General features: G+C 37.7%; 1 protein-coding gene across 3 annotated transcripts in view; it reads left to right on the top strand.

Annotated features, from left to right (window-relative positions):
- Positions 1-14,550, top strand: part of STIM2 (stromal interaction molecule 2) — a 73,792-nt gene extending 59,242 nt beyond the window's left edge. For 2 of the 3 annotated variants that reach the window (XM_080386196.1, XM_080386197.1), the window contains exons 7-12: positions 750-927; positions 1,530-1,697; positions 1,912-2,012; positions 2,262-2,500; positions 6,109-6,310; positions 7,096-14,550. In XM_080386196.1, the coding sequence (XP_080242322.1) occupies positions 750-927; positions 1,530-1,697; positions 1,912-2,012; positions 2,262-2,500; positions 6,109-6,310; positions 7,096-7,576 (1,369 nt within the window). In that variant the 3' untranslated portion in view covers positions 7,577-14,550. Of the gene's footprint in view, positions 1-749; positions 928-1,529; positions 1,698-1,911; positions 2,013-2,261; positions 2,501-6,108; positions 6,311-6,579; positions 6,729-7,095 lie in introns of all 3 variants that reach the window. The other variant, XM_080386198.1, reaches the window with a different exon arrangement.
- The last annotated feature ends 6,355 nt before the right edge of the window (positions 14,551-20,905 follow it).

Below are 20,905 nucleotides of genomic sequence, written 5' to 3'. Positions count from 1 at the left end.
TCAATTTAGGGTGAATGTAAATAGAACAGAGGTTCAACCTTTTTTACCTAGAGATGTAAAGTATATACTGTTGTTTTCATATAATTACAGTTTACTTTGGGATACTTATATGTGTGTGTGTGTGTATATATATATATATATGGGAATTAGAACATTTCTCTGGTTTTTAAGCTCCTAAGATTGAAACAGACCTGGACTGATTGCTTTCTATTACTTATTTAGCACTGTGAGAGTTGACAGTCTTCTCTGATGCACCTGTAACTCAATTGTCTATAATGACTTGTGTTTTGATCTTATTACACCTTTAATGATAGTTCAGCTAAAATTTCACATATTTTGTCTGATGTGGACAGAACATTATGTGATGTAATTGCTGTTCGTTCATAAACCTTGCATAGTCTTTATTATCACAGAATGGTTGAGGTTGGAAGGGACTTCTGTAGGTCATCTTGTCCAGCCTCACCTGCTCCAGCAGGATCATCTAAAACAAGTTGCCCAGGACCATGTCCAGGCAGCTGCTGAATATGTCCAAGGATGGAGACTCTACCACCTCCCTGGGCAACCTGTGCCAGTGCTCAGTAACCCTCATGGTGAAAAACTGTTCCCTGATGTTCAGATGGAACCTCTTGTGTTTTTGTTTGTGCCCATTGCCTCTTGCCCTGTTGCTGGATGCATTTTCTTCTCCTCTGGACTGCAACTTTTAACAAATACGCTGTGTAATTTCTCATATTTTTTGTTCAATTGTGAAGGCTTGAGAAGGCACAAGAAGAGAATAGAAATGTTGCTGTGGAAAAGCAAAATCTGGAGCGCAAAATGATGGATGAGATCAATGATGCAAAACGGGAAGCTCATCGCCTAAGGGAGTTGAGGGAGGGAGCTGAATGTGAGCTCAGCAGGCTCAAATATGCAGAGGAAGAGCTAGTACAGGTATCTGCAAACTGTGTATAATTTTAGGATTGACTTTAAATTGGTCCTGGTTTTATTAGATCCTTAGGAGTGTTTAAAGCAGCATTTATTTCTCTAATGATGGATTTGAATGGAAAAATTCAAGGAGCACTTAATAACTGTATGTCAGTCATGCCATTAGCTAGGAAAATAATCCTGAAACTAAAAAGACATACACTTCATATGTTAGCTTATCATAATGTAGGATTCATGGAACAAAATATATACAAAAGCTTTTTTCCACCTTGTTATCAGATGAGAGATAGTAGCTTTGTCTCACTCTTCTCAGTGCAATAATTAGATTTATTGTACTAAATAAAAATGTTGCCTTATAAAAATATTTAAGCTTCAAGTTAGGTGTTATATACCATAGGAAAAAAATCTGAGTATAATGCAGTATATGGAAATTCATATGCTATATTTCAGAAATGCTAGATCTGCCTTCCAGACAGCAATTGGCACACACCAAAGCTCTGTAAAGCCTTAGTATGTTGCTGCAGCCTATAAAAGTGCTTATATTTCACTTTCTTCTGTTGTTTCTAATGATACTCTTGTTAACACTTTTATTTCTTCTTGATTGTTAGGTTCGCATGGCTTTAAAAAAGGCTGAAAAGGAGTTTGAGCTGAGAAGTAATTGGTCTGTTCCTGAAGCTTTGCAGAAGTGGCTTCAGTTAACACATGAAGTTGAAGTACAGTATTACAATATCAAAAGACAGCATGCAGAAATGCAATTAGCAATCGCCAAAGATGAGGTACTAACACTCTTTACCTACTTAAAACTTTTTGGACCTCCAGATATATGAAATAGTAAATACAAATTGTCTAGATAAGCATTTGGAGATTTTTTTTTTTTTTTTTTCCCCTCCTCAGGGTTGTTTTTTGCTACCTGTCGCTATTGTTAAGATTTATATCTGTGTTAAGTCTGTAACTCCCAGTTTTATGCATTTCATTTGACCTTGCTTTTAGGCAGAGAAAATAAAAAAGAAGAGAAGCACTGTATTTGGAACGTTACATGTTGCACACAGCTCCTCCCTGGATGAAGTGGACCATAAAATCCTTGAAGCAAAGTAAGAGTATTAACAGGATGCATGTTCTTTTGTGACTATTTATTCCTGAAACACTGGAATTTTATGAGAGTGATGGGATTTAGTGTCTTAGTGCCATTGCACTTAAGTAAAACAGTTTAAAAGATATTAAATGACAAATATTTGGACAGTCCTAATGGATCTTCTGGTATGCTGGGATGATTGTGCTTGCATTGCTTTGCTTTATCGTTAAGAACAGTGCCTGTAATTTTAATGTGTGCTTTTCTTTAGGAAAGCCCTCTCTGAGCTGACGACATGTTTGAGAGAGCGTCTTTATCGATGGCAACAGATTGAGAAGATCTGTGGTTTTCAAATAGCACACAATTCTGGGCTACCAAGCTTGACCTCCTCTCTCTACTCTGATCACAGCTGGGTAGTTATGCCTCGAGTTTCTATTCCTCCTTACCCAATTGCAGGGGGAGTTGATGACTTGGATGAAGATACTCCTCCGATAGTTTCACAGTTTCATGGTAAGTGGTGTGCTCAATAAAAAGAAAGGGGGAGAGTTGGGGAGGCATGGGATTTGTAAAGTCAGGTGGGAGATTAGTGCTGAAATCAAACAGGACTGGATCAAAGTAAAATCAAGAAACAAAATTCTATCTAGCATTTTAGATGCATCTGTTGGGACTTGCATAAACTGGAAACGGGTTTTTACAATAAAAGTAATGTGAAGAAAAAGCCTTTATTCTGTTTCAGTGGGAGATTGGGGGGGATATCCAGCTAAGGTTTTGAAAGTCTGCTTGTCATGCTTGGATTGCCATGTAGACAAACATTTGTAATGAGTAATGCATTATAGTGAATTTGTTAGCACACTTATTCTTTCAGGTGGAAGGGGTGGAGTTAGTCTAGGGTCCCTTGAGCTACTAGGAGGATCACACCCTTTAAGAGGCCATGTGCTACATAGCTTTTTAAACATTCTTCAGTGGCTGGAACAAAATCCTGTTATCCAAGGGAAGCTTTCAGGCAGAATGTTTATGTTTGGATACAGTGGATTGTTTGACTGTGAGGCAGAGAGGCCAAGTGCTGGAGGGAGGGAAAATCCAGATTTGGTTAAACTATGATCAAGAGAGATACACTGGGGATTCAGACCACCCTTGTATCTTGAGTTATTGCGTCAATACAAGAGCCTGTTTCATGGAAGTTGCGGTTAACTGGACTCTAGAGGCAAATCAAAAAGATCCCATGGAGGTATTCAAACAATTAATATCAAGCTGAGAAATGAGTAGGGAAGGAAACTTTGTCTTATGTGTACGTTTTTCTTCCAGGGCTGGGATTCTCAGAAGAAATTAGAAGTGTATTTTAAAATAGCCTAAGGAGAGTGGTTGCCACTTTGCCGGCTTCATTTAGTGTGCCTTGGTCACATGTCTGTCTACTGAATGTAACCACTTTTTTATAGGCCACATTGCAAAGTTATGCAACACTACTTACTGCAAGCTTTTATCGCTTTTAAAGAATATTGTGTCTCTAGTTGTCTTCGCTGTGAACGCTTTGATTTAAACCTTAGCAACAAAATTTTTGGATGGCCCGGTAAAATAAGATGTCTAGAGTTAAACATCCAAGTCTGTATGGAGAAACCTGTGGTCTGATTTCAAAATGAAGAGCTCCATTTATTATCCAACTTTCCAGATGGTCTAAAATGACAAAACACTTAAATATGTATTTAAGATTTCAGTCACACTTTGTTTTTTAGTCACTCTTCTCATTCAGGTCTTGCATAGAAGTGAAGCCAGAAAGCAAAGTGCACTTGTTTCAGAGGAGCTGTGATTTGAGGAGGACTGTACAGTTTTAAGAGCATACTTAGTTGAAACTTTTGCCTTTGTGGGCTTTTGCAATTATGGTGGTTTGTTTTTGTTGTTTTTGAAGTTCAGTTCATTTGGAAGTATTTAGTTAATGGATGTTGTCTCAGTGATGAAAGTTACCTGAGTCTTGGTAATGCTACAAAAATTTCAAATGTGTTTTCCTGAATGTTGGTAAGGCACAAGAGCCTGATTTTTGTGAGTGATTACATGAGGGAAGTATCTTCTCCTTAACTTAGTAGGTTTTAAAATTTCTACTCAGTGAAAAAAAACCACCAGGAAACGCTTGTAAGTGGGGAAGTAAAGGGAAAATATGCTAAATGATCTGTATTTGAAACCACTTTAGGAGTCAAGTTATTGTAGGTTAGTTTGGTAACTGCTAAATTATTCCCATCCTTTAGACAAAAACGACAAATACACATTAGAAGGGACAGAAGCAAAATAGCTTGTTCCACTCATGAGGCTTCAGGCAAAATGCAGCGTGCAGACAGGTCAGTTCAGTTTAGGTCCAGACTGAAACAGTCTTGCTCATAACTATCTGGGCTGTTACCTTGCCCCAGCATCCTTTGGTCTCTTAAGATTGAAACATTTGAAGTCAGCAATTGGGACGACGGGCTAAAATGGTGTGAAGTAGATCTGTTTAATCATCCTGGCTGAAGAAAAGGGGGGATAAAAAACCAGATGTACGAGACTGGAACAAAGTCATTACAGGAAAGTAATAGTGAAATTCCTACTTTTCCATTGACTGATTAGGATTCAGCTGATTTCTTGATTTATTGAGCTTCATTTGTACTAGAAAATTCTAGACCTTAAATTGTCACAGCCGAATCCTTCATAATGCTGTGTAAATACACCTACAAGGAACCAAAATGCTTGTAACTTCTTTCAAAATTCACCCATGGTGCAATCTTTGCTTTTACATCAGCAAGTAGGATGACATCTGATTTACCTGGATACAGAGTAAATTTTCTGAAGGGATTCTTACTCTTATCTCAGTTCATGTTTGTGGGGTTTTTTTAGACATATATTTGTAATGACAGAGGCTTATTTTTGAGCTGCCAGCACCTGCTTTTCAGGTCTGTAGGGAGTTCATGGAAAGTAAAATCAAAAATTTGAGTTACATGACAGCTGTCATGTGGGACTTGTATACCTTTCTTTTCTGCTCAGCCCAGCAGGAAACAAAGTCTACGCGTTGGCGAAGGTGCAGTTACTTGTTTTGTGGAAGTTGTGATTTCCTGCACTAAAACAGAATGACAACTCAACCTTTCCTGAGATTCCAGGAAGGGAAACTTTAATTTACCTGATGCAAAACTGGCATCTCAAAAAATAAAAACATTTTTTGTCAGGCTAGACATCCTTGTCTACAAAAATAATTGATTTTTTTTTAGTGTGTTTTTGTTTGGTACCGGTTTTGAACATCAGTGAAGGCTATGGTCGGTCTGTCTTATGCAGTGATGCATTCTGTGGGACAGTTTGAGGAGGGGTATGAGAAATCCTGAGACTCAAAACTGCTAGCCTGAAAAGAGGTCTGTAGATTTATTTCTGTAGGAGTATTGCTGCCTAATCATCCTTTGAAGGAGGAATTAATTAGGAACATTTTAGTTTGTCACTTCCTGTTAGATACTTTCCTGGTCAAGTTTTGTGTTGCTGTCTCCCCCATTCTTACTATTTTTTGTTTCTAGAAATTCATAGTTAGCCTGGCAAAAGGAAGTGTTGTCAAATAGGAAATACTTGCACTGAAAATGAGATTGAGTTATATATTTTCTATCATGTTAGGTAAATTGGTCTTCCATGGCTAACATAACTTTCAACTAATGCAGTGTGTTTTATTTTAGTTGGTTGTTCGGTTAGGTATACCTGCATTGCAGAACTTTTACATATTCTTTTAAGCTCCCAATCACCATGCAAGTAAAGTACAGGATATTGTGTAACATACTAATTTCAGCATTGCTATTTTCAGTTTATAAAGGGTTGGGAGTTCCAGTAGAATCTTTCTCTTTGTTCTCAAGAGAGCATAGCGAGCCAGAGCTTTGGTGCACGTGGTCAGAGTAATATTTGGCAGTCACAAGACTGCTGCAGTTGCATCTTGGTTAGTTGCTTCATCTAACTGTAGAATGTGTAAGGTGATGCCGGTCTGTCTTCTCCCTAACCAGCTGAGCAATGTCAAAGTTTTTTAAGAATCACTGTGGCTGAAGCAGATAGCTGCTATTTAGTCTTCAGAGTAGATATTGTTACCATCAATGTCACTTGGAGGGTTTTGGTTTGCTTTGTCTTTGCCTCAGGGTCCATTGTAAAACCTCCCAGCACACTGGCAAGAAGCAGTAGCTTGTGTCGATCAAGACGCAATGTTGTGCCATCATCTCCGCAGTCTCAGCATGCTTTGCAGTCCCCTGACCCTGACATCCTTTCTGTGTCGAGCTGCCCAGCTCTTTATCGAACTGAAGAGGAGGAGGAAGCCATTTACTTCTCTGCTGATAAACAATGGTACGGAGATTAGCAAACAGCACTTGGAACTCTGATAGGATTATTTGAGACTAGCAGTTTAGAATTAGAGGTTGAACCAAGCCAAAAGTAATCTGTAGGATAATATAGGTTAATGTAGTCCTCATTGAACAGAGAGAGTTCTTGTCTGGTATATGTATGTAAATAGCTAGCATGTCGTATACAGTTAAGTAATGTTACAATCCAGGGTGCACTGAACTAACCCTGATTCTCCATTACAATATGTTACTGGCTTTTACATCTGAAACTAGGATCAAAAGCAATGTCAGCTACTGGGCGAAGAGAAGATGGATGGTAACACAATTCTTACAGCATGTTGAGCGTGTACCTACTCTTGTTACATGGCCTCATAGGAAAAGGTTAAATTCCTTTTGGAAGGAGCAAATGAGCTTGTTGAAAGGTAGGGACACTTGTCCTGAAGAAACTTTTTGTGTATGATAGGCTTAATTCTCCTTCTTTCATTTCATAACTTTTCTCAGAGATAGTTTTTGTTCTTTGAAGTGAGATACAAATGACTGATTCTGGGCAGATGGTGCTGCTCACAAAAACAAGATCACACAAGTTAATTATCTTAAGTTTAGATAATAATGTAATGAAAGTCGTGACTTAAAATGTTTAACTTAATGTTTATTGTTAATTAAATACTAAGGAAAAGTGTGGGTGGTGCTTTTAGACTAATGTTATTGATTCTAAATTAATTTCCTTTTTAATTACATGAAAGAAATAGTAGTTTCATTATGTTTTCTCCTGTCTTTGCTCTAACTCAGGGAAATACAGGAAACAGGTTCGGAATGTGACTCCTTAAATTCATCCACCGGAAGGAAGCAGTCTCCTCCAGCAAGTCTTGAGATCTACCAGACACTTTCTCCTCAGAAAATATCCCCAGAAGAATTCTCACTGGAGGAATCATCTACAGGAGACTCCTCTTCTCTAACTGCAGATATCTCTAGGGGCTCTCCTGACTGTGTAGGCATGGCAGAAACTAAGAGCATGATCTTTAGCCCTGCAAGCAAAGTTTATAATGGAATCCTGGAGAAGTCCTGCAGCATGAATCAGCTTTCAACTGGGGTCCCACTCCCAAAGCCTCGGCACACTTCATGTTCTTCAGCCAGCAGTGATAGTAAACCCAACCATGAAGCTGCGTCTGTCCCTAGGATAAGTAGCATCCCGCAGGACCTGTGTCAAAATGGTGAAAAAAACAAAAAGCCATCAAAAATAAAAAGCCTCTTCAAGAAGAAGTGTAAGTGAGGTGGGCAGAAGAAACCTATAGTAGTGTTATAAGAACTCTATTTTTTAAGTCTTAGGAATGTAATTCCATTTGAGTGTTCCAGACTGGTTGCCCTAATGGAATGCTCTGTAGGTCAACTATATTTAACTGACTGTACTGTCAAAGGTTGTGCCAGCTGTTAATGAGAAATCATTAAAAGTTCAGACAGTTTACATTAATTTCTGCCTATTTATTTCCTTTTTTTTAGTTTGTCTTTTTTTAGTGGTTTTGTTTTAAATTTTGTTTTGTTGGGTTTTTTTGGTTTTTAGTTTATTCATAAACTATTTTTAAGCCACTTTGGACTTCTGAGCTTTAATGGACTAGTAAGCCTTCCTGGGCTTGCCAAAGTTTCTTGTTTACTGGAGCATCTTCCTATCTTTCCGTAGAGCTAGGACACTTATCTACTGGACTTTAAGAAAAATAAAAGTAGAACTAATTGAATTGCACTACTGTTTTACAGACTGGAAAAGTCTCTCTGCAAGTGAAACTGAAAGACTTGTATTTGACTGAGAAGATGAATCTTTTCACTTTTAGATCTTTTGGGGTTTTTAAGTAGAACTTAGGATTTCTAATTGACTTGATTTCTGGAAATAGAAATGCCATGCTTTTATTATTAGAATGGTTCAAGTCCTGCTGTAAAGATCATGTTTTTTCCAGGACTTTCACTGTGATTTTACTTCACTGCAGGCTGTATGATTAAAAAAAAAAAAAAAAAAAGAAAAAAAAAAAAAAGAAAAATAACAAGAGAAGAGGCTTTTAATTCCTTATGCAAGTGATGGATATGAAACTTGACCGAGGACTGAAAACATTCACCCTCTTAAAATGAGGAGGGAGATAGTAGCTTTTGTTTACAGACTGACAGACAATGGACATTTGGTTTGTAAAAGTTTGTACTGTGGTAAAGACAATAAATTGGAAACATTGTGTTGGGAATGTTCTAATTTTAGCTGATGCTTGTTTCAGAGGTCCTGTTAATTGAAAGCTGTTGTAGGCTACATTGCTTATGCTTATTACTGCTGTGTATAAGTTATATTTTTTGGACTAGCTATTAATGTCTTAATGTCCTCCTTTTGTAAGATTTCATACACTTTATTTTTGTATAGTTTGAAGATTTAGCTGTTCAGCCATGTCTGAAGTAAATGGTATAATTTTATAATGCATACTGTTATACTAATTCATAATTTTAGATATAAAGATAGATATAAAGGTGAGACTCTACATGCTTTAGATAAAAGCACTTTTTATGTTAAGCTTTTATAGGGAGAGATGAAAATTGAGGTAACAAGGAAGCCTTCTTAGAGCAACAGTAGCTAGTTATTCAAAAACATATTTTAATTTTTTTTTTTTAAACAGTTGGAGACAACAAATGTACTGCTTGAGTAACAGTGCCTTTTATTCAGTTTGAAAATACTACTGAGCGGAATTTCTTTTGAGGTACATTCCAAAGAAATACTTCTTGCTCTAGTGAACACAAGCAATTTACCCAGTGATGACTAAATAGTTTCAGCTCTTCCATAGGAGTATTCTAGTTGCCTCAGTAACAGGTGCCACTGCCAGCGACCTGTGATTAGGGGCTTCTTGCCAATATGTACGTGCTGTACTGTATGAAAGAATTAATTCACTGACTGCCTAAATTTTTTTCTAGTAAGAAGCCTTCAAAACCTGTAGCTAACTGAAATCAAGTGATACATGTCTTTTCTATAATTTTCTATTTAGGTTCCACTGTACATACCAATGTGTTAGGTCTGTCCTCAAGAAGTGATGGCGATGTTAACAAAAGCATTTTTTATGGCTAGTGAAATGGTTTGAAGAGGAGGGTTAGAAAATGGGATAGAGACCTTGCATGTACAAGTACCTTAAATGTCCTGGTACATTGATTAATTCCTTAAGAGAGCAGAAGGAATCCGGAGTATTAATGTCAGAAGGTAACAGTGGTCTCTTTGAAGAAAGATTGTACACTCTGTGCATGGTAGACAAAAAAGACCCCCAGCAATGCAAAAAAAAACTTGTGCCAGAGAACCACTTCAATGCTGAGCATTCAGAGTTGTAGTTAAAAGCCTGATGAAGTACTTGAACACATACAAAGGGAAAAAAACATACGTAAAAGTAGGGAACTTACCTTGCCTCCCAAGCAGCACGGAGAAGACTACTACCAGAAAAATGTTCAATTTTGATGTCTGCACTTGAGAAGGCTATAGCAATAACAGAGTTTAAAGTTAGATCTGGGGCTGGATAGTAGATATTGCTATGTGAGGTTTGAGGAACTGTGTCTCTATCATTACCAAAGATGATGAAACAGTGTCTTGATACTGGAGAGTAAATATTTACACATGGAAGAAATTACCTGGTGTTGAGGAGTGGGAGGACAGCACTACTTAATCCTAATGTAAGCCAGGCAAGCTCAAATACTGAGAAGCCAAAACAGACAAATTCAGTTTTCTGTAGTAAGTATAACTAAAAATTGAAATGGAAGAGGTGGTGTACTCTTCACTGGCTGTGAGTTTAAGTGTTAATTATCTTTTTAAAATACACAATTTAAATGTCTTCTGGAAAAAAAAAATGCTGTGGCTTTGTACAAACAAATCAATAAGATTATCATAGTGTTAACAGATTTTTTGGCTTCAAAATGGCAAACCTTTGGAGCACAGACTACTCTCAACACTCGGTTTGTTACCAGCTGTCCTGTAACTTTATAGCTGCTAATAATATTATATTTAATAATTAATATTATAGAACTAAAAGCTTAAGTTAATATGATCAGAAGTGGTGAGGATTGTATGTTGGAGCACAGACTGCAATTTTAAGTTCATAGAGTTGAGGGTGGGGTTAAATCATTTTAATAGACCCCTTGTGCATCTTGCCACTTAAACTCGTCCCCAGAGTGACTTGCATTGCTTGTACTATGGCTGCTGTAGGAATGCTCATCTTCCGTTAGCATCCTGCTGAGAGCACTGACTGTCAGGTAGACAGATCCTCACCGGCAAACGTCAAATCCAGTCTTAATGTTGAAGTATCTGGCATATGTCAACATCTCAGAAGTGAGACGGTATGCATTCAAAGGTCCTCTGTTTTTCCTCCGCTTGCTTAATGGTGTAACATGAACTGGCTTGCAGTCAGTGAATCCAGCCAGGGTTCCAGCCACTGGGATTTCTATAAGGCATGTCAGTCATTCAAGACAATCATCTAGTGTCATCATCTTTAAATGGCTGGGGAATTCCTAAGCTCTAAACTCAGAATGGTTGTGATCAGAGGTGGGTTGGGTTTTTTTTAGTTTCTGTTCTCCATGTTCTATTTTAAATTCTCCAATATTTTTCAGAAGATGAGGATCTTTGCTTTCTTGAAATATTTTAAGAGTACTTTGTCAGGAGAGCAGCCCTTTGTGGAAACTGCGTAAAAGGCTTCTCCCTGAAGAGGTTACCATTTGAGTCTTTCACCTGTAAAAGCAGCTGTCAAGTGGTTCTGCATGAAGAAGAAAAACCCAATACTTCCAAAACTGAACAAACCCAAACCTTTCCACAATTCTTACTAAAGCTATGTGATACTTCTTTCCTAATAGCGTAAAAATTTTAGGAAAGGATTTCTGGTTGCCATGGGGAATACTTATGACCAGCTTAGAGTGGACAGGGAAGTAGATTCTTTTTCCCTGCTCGGGGGATGGAATCTAAAATTTCTCATAGGCAGTTCCATGCATATGTCAACATCTCTTTCCCCACCTCACTGGTACCTAGGTAGCAGGTTACCCTCCACTTTCTGGTGGGCAGTTTGCTTAAAGAGGGAAGATTCTCCATCATAGTTCAGGTAGTAATGTTACAATAAGAATACAGTTCCTCATTTGGAAGCCTTGAAGATTGTGAAGCCAAGGATACTTGACTTCAGTTTTCTTATATTTATGGATGCCAGCTTGAATTGGTCATTAATTTATGACTGATTGAAAGCCTAAAAAGATAAAATTTATTAGAAATTGAAGCTTTCGAGATTTTTGCCCTTTTGCTTCCCAGTATATGGGAAAAAAGCATGCATAGGAGAGAGGTGAGCTTTAGCTAGCATTTCTCGTACTGCCGGTTTAGAGCTTCAGGATAGTTTCATTCCATTTCTAAGATACATTGCTGGAGAGGGATTATTACCTTAATTTTATAACGTGCAAAGAAGCATTTATTTTTCATTTACAAGCAGGGAAGAAGAATGTAAATAAACCGAATGCTTGCTTTTTTTTTTTTTTTTAAAGCCAAATAGAGGAATTACTGATTCTTGGACCTCTTTTACTATTTGCTTATCTCCTTGTACAATATATTAAGTAGGAGAGTGCACATTGTTTTCTAATCTGTTCGAGTTCCACTGACTAAAATGATGCATTGCTGTTTCATGTCTGAAACACTGCTTGCTCTGAATTGCTGTAGGCATTTTAATCCTGGATGTTGCATCTTCACTGAGTAATGGTTAAACCTTCTAAGGCTGTTTGATTCAAAGTGCTGGTAAACTTTTCTACTAGTGACTTAAACACAGATGTTGGTATAACCAATAACCAAAAAAGGCTTTTGCTAGTAGAGTCTGACTGCCTGACAGCATGTAAATGTTTAGGTAATCATTCTTTGAGGCTTCAGTAGCATTTTCAACAGATAGCTTTCCCTTCCAGCCCTGTAGAGATGGTGCTGATCTGAATTTCCACTTAGTCCCGTCTTGCACAAACAGAATGCACTGATTCATATAAATTATAACAATATTAACCTTTGAATTGTTATTCCCAGTTGCTCTTGCATCTGACATTACTTAAGCAAGATGGCAGTACTTATCAGTCCACTTCAGTCTTTCAGAAATAAAATGATTTGTGTTATCTTTTTTCCTTTACAACTTTGAATCTCAAGTTTACCAAATTATGTGTGTTCTGTGTATTTAATTCTTCACTGAAATGGAAGTGGAAGGTTGGTCTCTGCTTAGATGTTAAGGAAAGCACATCTGAGCAAGGTAGAAAGAAATTCCTCTTGCTCATTATAGAGGATGAAAAAAGAGTTCAGAGGTGTTTCATCTGCTCCTATATCAGAAGACTAAGGAATACTCACAACTTACATTGCTGGAGATGAGAGGTATATTCAGTCTCAAAGCTTTCAGATCAGTAACTCTTTACCCAAGGAAAAAAAACCTTTCTTCTTTAGACGTACTCTGCAGGACATTACCTTCATATTTCTATTCCATTTTTGACCCAGCATTAAATTTCATAGTTAGCTTATGTGATTGCTGGACCTCAGACCAGTTTCAGATAATGATTTCAGTAGCATGTCTTAAAGTCAATTTTGGTTTAATGTGCACTAAAGACATCTGAATTAAGACTCTCCTTTACATTCCTTTTAATTAATCTTGGTTCGTTGTGATCCCTCTACTGTTAAATAAACAGGTACTGAATACAACATTTTTTTCAGCTGAGAATTGCCAATAGATAAGTGGTAGATAAGTTACTTTTTGTTTGGATATTGTTGTAAAAACACTGCTGTACTTGAGTTAAACTAGGTAGAGCATTGACTTGTGCAATTTGTGTGTGAGTGGTAAGTTTATCTTTCTTAATTTTTCCTTTGTTTTTTACTTTTATCTTGATGCTGCACAATTATTTTCAAACTTGAATTCATTTAAAATTAAGGTCAATATGTCTAGCCCTACAAAAGTCAGTCTTCAATTGTAAGCCATCAGTCCATTCTTACTGAAATGAATTTAAATCTTGAATATTTGTACTAGTTTGTTAGCTTGTTAGGTGGTAGAATGGGCTCTTGGAAGTCCTCAGGTGGAAGGCAGAGAACTTCTGAAGTGAACCAGGTAACTGGCATTCTTTATCAGCTTTCAAATCCATCTCCCAGTAAGACTGAGTCTCCCCAGGGGAATGTAGATGTACTTACTGCTTGGAACTTTGTAGTTAATTATATTTGGCTATCTAAATCTAATAACTTGCATGTGCGCTTTGCTTGCTTGCTTTTCAATAGCTGACGAGCTATAGGAGATCTTGGGGGGTTGTTTAAAAAAATTGCTGTTTAAAAAAAAGACTGGCAAGAGAAATCTGTCAGGCTGTGGACTGACTAGAACCAACAAAGATCCCAACTTTTTGTGGAAAATAATTGTTTAAATAGTTCTTAACGAAATGGGTAGCATGTGTATTTTCACACTGCTTTCATCCAAGCAACAAAACCAATTAAAATACCCTACATTTCAGCAAGGCTGTTTGCCAGATGTCTTGCCCTGTTTTTATTTTTAATTTAAATAGCATTGAATTGTAGTGAGTGTTCAGCATATTAATGCCTGACTTAAAGGATTAGCGGAATTTGAATGACTTGCATTGTTTCATTTAATTACAGCTTTATAGAAACGCAGATACTTGCATAAAGCCCGTCATTGGAGCTAGGTATGTTTGAATGACATAGCAAGAAGAGGACCAACTGAGTGAAAATGCGCACAATTTAAATCTTACTGTTCTGGGAAGAGATGTTATTCTCAGTGCAGATTCTGCTCTTCCTCTGTTTGCTCTTAGCATCTGTTTGTTTTCATTAGTTGAACTAAAATAAGAAACAAAGCCCTCAGACTGGCTAGTTTCTGTCTCTAATATATACACACTGTACTTGCTTTTAACCTCATCTACTGCATGTTGTTAATGCTGTACGCAAATGCAGTTGGAGTATTTCTTTGGTGTTGTACAGCATGATGCATTTCATTCCCTTTTCTAGTTTATCTCCCATTAGCTATATATTGCTTTACAACTGGAAAAAACTGAGTTTTTGGGAATTGAGTCTGTTTGCATATAAAAATCATTTTTTTTTTCTGTGAGTCTTATGAGAAATGTCCTGCTTGGAGAGTCTCAGACAGTATTTTCCTGTGTTTATTCATGTTACTTTGCTTTATTTTATAAGTGGATATTGATTTCTGATGTGTTGTTACACTTAATGTTGAATAAATTTGACTTTCATTTTGAAAAGTGAAACTGTGTTAGTGAGAATGTTATGTAATGTTAATTGAACTTAGGCTGTTGCCAGAGTATATAAGCCTTTTTAAAACTTGAGATAAATTTTCTTTGTTTTGCTTAGGAGTCTGTAATACTTCCTTGTTTCATGCTATTATTAAAGCTTGGTGGCAATATTACTGGGAAGGGAAAGGTGGATACGGTTTTGTTGGGGCAGCCAGGGTGCCAGAGTTAGGCTTGGAGATCCTGAGCCTTAGTGCTTTTGCTTGAAAGAGCCTTTTTAAGTTTAAGTTGCATCATATTTTTAAGATTTGGGATTTTATGTTTTTATCTTCTGAACAAGGTGAAAAGCCTTTCCAAATGACTACTGGAATAATGCATAGCCTTGTGATTTTGAGTTTGAGGATTAGTTTGAGAACCTGTGGCTTTCTACCAAAAGCAAAAAAAGAAAATCCGTGCTGTTATTTAATATTCTTTTTAACTATAGCAACTCTGAGAAAGAAAGAAACACTAGCTCTATATCAAGAAGAGCTGTTTAAAAGTGGCTTCTCTTGTAACCAGAAGTGCCACCTATGTAGAGGTGACAAGGTTGCAGCGAGATAAATAAGTGACAATACAGGAGTGGACCGGGGGGTCGATGAGAATAGTGTTATATATTTTGCACTTATAGTGCAAAACAAACTAGTTTTTCCTGGATAAAAATAGGATATTGGTAATTGAATCTGTATATAAATTATTTTCAGTTGTAGTTTTCTAATGCAGCCCTCTTGAGAAGCAATACCTTGGTGTGAGTTGGTCGCTGGTTTCACATCAATGTGTCCTTCGTGTTCTTGATTAAACAGTGTTAACTGCTTATCAGTGGAAAAAGCATATGGGCTGGCAAAGCCTAAATCACCTTTGCATCTTCAGAGCGCTAAATACCTTTCTGTTGGGGGGGACCTACTATTAATTTCTCCTGCAAATTTTGATTGAGATGTTATAGCGTAGTTTATAAGAAATATTTTACTGCAAGACTTGGCACCCAAGCAAGTGGAACACAGAGCATTCTAATCCCCATGGGATATTACTGAGCTTTGGTTAATTAACAACTTCAGCAAACTGGTATTCAGTCACTGAAGTCAGGTGTTTTTTTACTAGATTAACTGCTTTTGATTACTGTTGAATCGAAGTCCATTTCCTTACTCTGCCGAATTTAGGCTTTTAAAGTGACAGTTTTACCAGTTCCCACTGGGTGATGGCATTGCTTGTGAATTTCTATAGCATCCTGCTTGCCCTTGGTGAGATGGAGCATGTGGAACAAAGTTGAAATGGGACAAGAAATCTCTTGCAAGGTCCTTTTGAGCACTGAGCTGTTCCTAGGGATAGAGTGCTCCTGGTTAAGCTGGTTCTAAGTCAGTTTGGTAAAGGTCTCCCATACTCCCTGTTCTTTTTGAGTGCCTTGTAAGGATGTGCTAAGTAACTGCTAACATACCTAGACAGTGGAAAGTATTTCTTTATTCAAGGAATCAAAGTAAAGTTTAACAGAGTTCCCTATCAGCTGCAATATCTGTATGGTTCAGTCCTGTTTCTCTCCTACTTCTGTACTTAAAACTACCACTTTTCCTCCATTGTTTCCAGGAGGAAGCTAAATAGTTAACTTCTGAAGGCCAAGGTTTGTCTGTATTCTAAGAGGTCTTGCCTTTTAGACTGATAATATTCTGGAAGTAATTTCTGAACCTCAGGGTGGATTTCCATTTGTTCTGTGTACTACTTAAATCTTATCAAATTACTCATTTTCCAGTTTTTATCATTTGTTTTATACAGAGGAGGCTTAGCAATAGGACAATATTACAGAAATTGTAAGTCACAATTACAGCATGTGGGTGAAGGCATGTGAATACACGTGTGCATGAAGGAAGAGGCTGGCGACAGGGGTACAGGAGGTTATTTGTACTCTGAAATGCAGGAGTCTGGAAAGATGATTGGAAAGATGAGGTATATATGAAGGAAGATCTAACACTGGCTATGAAATTGCTGAAGGACCTCCCACAGCCTTTAATTCTGCTCTGATGAAAGATACCCTGGTTTTAAGGTGTTAAGAGGGCTGTGAATAAAAATACTGCTTTGGCAGGGGGAATCCATTCTGCTTTCTGCTTAACCTATAGAATGTGCTAATCTAGCAATTCTAGATAAAATAGTTTGAGAAAAATAAATAAAAAATCAGAAATAACATTCTATCTCCAATGGTGTATCTGATGTTGTCCGCCAGGAATGCTCCAAGATAGATGGCTGCCCTAAAGCTCTAAAACACCCCACCAACCAAAACCAAACAAAAAACCCAAACAAAACCCAAACCCCGACCACCAAACACTGTGGTGTTTAAAGTGTTTTTTTCTTTTTTTTAGGTATGCTGTCGCCTAGTTAGAGCATATAATAGACTGGATAACTGTAGTTTATGTTGACAGAGACTTTGCTTAATTTCTGTCTAGGGTGGAAGCAGCAGCAGCAGAGACATAAGAGAGAAACACTGAGTTTTGATGGAAGTTTATAAAGTTAATCCATCACCAGTACCAAACAAGAAAGGGCTTCTGAATGTGGACTTTTTCTGAAGAGATGCATGACCCTTTAAAATAAAGTCCTTTGCATTCATAGTCTAGTCATGGCTGAATTGTTCAGCCAAAGCTGTGCTTTAACCGTTAGTTTCTGCTTTGATGTTTGTCTTCAGATCTGTAACCGGCAAAACCTCCAAATTTAATATCTAGAAAACGACAAAATACCTAAAAACAACCCCAAGCCCAAAAACCTCAGATGAGAAACTTCAAATAGGAGAGAATACATCCATTTAGGACAAGCTTTCTAGTGTAAAATATCTAAATGCAACAATTATTTGTGTACGTGATCTTAATTTCTTTTGAAAAGCAGCTCAACCCATCAGTTCCAGCATCTACCTCAACATGAAGTTATGTTTTGTGGTAAATCTGACTTCTTTTTGTCTTGTGTAATGCCAAGAAAAGTTTCTGCGCTGCAGTTTATGCCCTGAAGTGTACCTCTGCAACCTCCGTTGTACAAATCAGGCGGGGGATACCTCTGCTGCTTTGCTGTTGTCAGTGTGTCTCCTCAAGTTACGGACAAACTGAAGTTTTTTCGCAAGTTCCAAGTCTTTTATTGGCATTTTGTTTTGTCAAGCCTGGAATACTTAATTGCTGGCAGGTCTGGCCAGAGCTACTGGGCATTGCTAGGGATCATGTGTCTGAGGCAACTGCTGTAGCTAGTAAGTGCCATTGCCAGCATTAGTCATAGACAAGTATACTAGTTGAGGTTCTGCAGGGAGCAGAGAAAATTCACCAAAATACTGAGGCTTTTTCTATCTAAACCATGCCAAAATTAGGAAGAAGCCTTGAAGGAGCTCTAGTTTCTGCAGTCTTGAATCAGGTTGTTTTCTTGAAAAGATAAGTGTTACTTTACCCTTCAACATCCCAAAGTAGCATGAATAAAAGAAAACACAGTAGTTCCTCTTGCAAAGGGCTACAGAAGAATGCTCATGGCACAGCAGCCCAAGAGTTAAGAAACTAAAAGGAGTAATACAATTGCATTGCTTATGGGAACAGTGAAGGTACCTCATTAGGTTTACCAGTAATTAACTTCACTGAAGACTGGAAAGGCAGAATGCGTGTAAACAAGTGTGGAAGAGTGATAAGGTGATCAGTTGTGATAAATGTATGTTTGAAATGTCAACTACTTTATCCCTGGAATGCTCTAGATGTAATTTAGAACTCGGGAAAGAGTCTTGGCAGCTCAGTGTAGAATTGGGTGTTGAGCTGCTAATCAACTTGAACATGCACGATGTCAGGATTGGAATTGGGTGAGTTGAAAATACAGCGGTAAAGACATTTAAAGTATGGTCAGTTGTGCAAGGTAATCATTAGCTGCCATGATGGTAATTTCTCTTACAAGAGGTGGCTTTTCTTTTTTTGAATCAATCATATTGAGAGGTGTGGTGTACTCTTCAACATTAGAGCAAGCTAAAGAGAAAACCAAACTGCATTCCTCCACATGGCTGAAAAGACTCCTGTTCAGAGCCTCCATTGTAACATTGAATGGTAATAATTTGAGGATTATCTGGAGATCCTGTACTTTAAAAATAAAGGTCCTGTAGGAGGCCTGTGAAGGGGAGCTGCACAAAAGCAGAAACTCCTGCTGGCATTTTCTCTAGACACAGCTAAACACCATATACTTTCCCATGCCTTGCTCCTGAGTATGTAGCAGAGAATACAGTTCTGCTGCTTATGCTCCCCCTGTTTTATCCAGAGCTATTGAAATTAAGTGCAAGATCCCCAGTAACATTCATTCCTTTCTCTAGATCCTCTTATATATACCCTTTGCCAGACTCAGGAAGAATAGCTGCCCCGTGCTGCTTACCTTCATACAGATCTGTAGGTAGAAGGTGGTGTATTTTGGTTCAGATGATCATCTTGTCTTTTTGGTTTCTGCCAGATCTTTCAGTATTCCTGTGGAACCAAACTGTTCAGAGATTTGTGTGGAAATAATTCAGCCTTCCTTGGCACTAATTCGCTGCAACTGCAAAGGTTATTTTGGATTTGTATCTACTGTAGTTAGGAATACTCAAGTGTCCTATTTTCCAGGGAAGCTCAGACAAACCTATTATCAAAGAGCTGTGATTGATTTTGTTGCATTACAACCAAATATTAATTTTCTTCTTTTCTTCCAGAGGGAGAAGGGGGTGTATGCTTTCCATCCCTTTAAAGATGCTCTTCATCTCCAAGCACTGTGTAAGCTGGCATATGTTGAATTCTGAACATCAATGGAGAAAGCAGCACTGTAATTCACACATTTTGATTTGATGGCTAGGTCACAAATATGCTAACGTTCAACTTGTTGGTTATTATCGCTGCTCCTTTTCACAAGGGAAAATTAGTATGCGCATTACAGGGTGACTTCCCTACAAAGAAGTATATAAACGAGGCAGGCGGCTCAATTTCTTAGCTGTTTGTGAAAAAAGCCTTTTATTTCTTACTGTATTCCCTGTCTGGGAGAAGTCAAACATTCATTTGAAGACTTGGAAATTAAACGAGTAGTTCCCTCGCTTTAAAAGCAGCCTGAACTCTGTTGAAATGCTAGCTCTTTCCTCTTTTTTTGGTTTTGTTTTTTTTGTTTTGTTTTTTTCTTGAGGGTCTTACACTGGTGAATCACTGTTTTAGTGCTGCATCCATGATATATCACATTCACAACTTGCTTACTGAAGACTTCAAGGAAATCTGTGTGTCCTGCTATTGGATTCTTTTGCATGCAAGAAGAGAGGGGATTGTAACAGCAAAGGACATCTGCTTTGATCAGTACTGTGCTTTAGGGTGTAGTTGGAGCAATGAAGAATTTAGGAGGGGTGGGGAGAGAATAATAGAAAAGGTATGATTTCAAACATCGCATCGGTATTAGTTTTCATGAAAATACTGTTGGATTGTGAATCTCTAATCAGAAGCCACCTTGAATTGTTATAGCTTACTGTTGTGGACACCAGAAAGATTTACCAACACTTGTGGTTTTTAAGTTGATTTAAAACAGTATCATATAAATTTGAAGCACTTAAACAATGCTTTATCAACTTGCCAACTTGAAATTCTAGCTCATGCAAGTTACCTTGGGCATTTCTTCCAAATAGAGTGTCTTCCAGTAAGATTATTGCTAATGTTTCTATTACACTTCTGCCCCCATCTCTGGTAGTATGATATGTTCAGCTGAAACTAGCAGATTCTTGCTAAGTCGTGCTGGAAGTGCAACCAAAACCTTAATTACTGAATTTTTATTTATACTTTTTCTCTACCGCACTGTAGAATTGGATTGTAGAGGTACATAGGAAAAGGTTGTTGTGTATGAGACTTTGTGTCTTTATAGTGCAAGAATATAACTTATTATTACATATACTCTGCACCATTGCAAATCATTTACCTGTCCTTAGTGAAACTGAGGTAGTGTGGTGTTCTTTATGTATGTTTTTCAGTGATAAAACATAGTAGTAATGTCTTGCTCACAACTGTGAAGAAGTTTGCTTCGTGAACCTTTTACGCAGCCCTCTTAAACTTACCTAGTGATGGCTGCTCTGGAAATACTCTATAAAACTACAGGTCTTTCAAAGCTGCTTTTAGTGAACCAGTAGGACTTTGTTCTTTTCTGTTTCAGCAGCCAGATACAGCAGCCCCAGCTGAGCTTTTCCCAGTGCACTCCAAGTTAGTACTTGATTGCTCTGCCTAGGCTCCTACTGATTGAGCTTTGTATGTTTTGGGGGTCTTACCAGAGAGCAGCTCAGCCACGTTCAGTTTAAATGAAATAGCTAGTACCTAGCACAGCTATCTGCACAGTAATAAGACAGGAAAAATCCCCA

Source organism: Falco punctatus (assembly GCF_963210335.1).
Source record: "Falco punctatus genome assembly, chromosome: 1".
Lineage (NCBI taxonomy): Eukaryota > Metazoa > Chordata > Aves > Falconiformes > Falconidae > Falco > Falco punctatus.
This window is presented reverse-complemented; position numbering and strand designations above follow the sequence as displayed.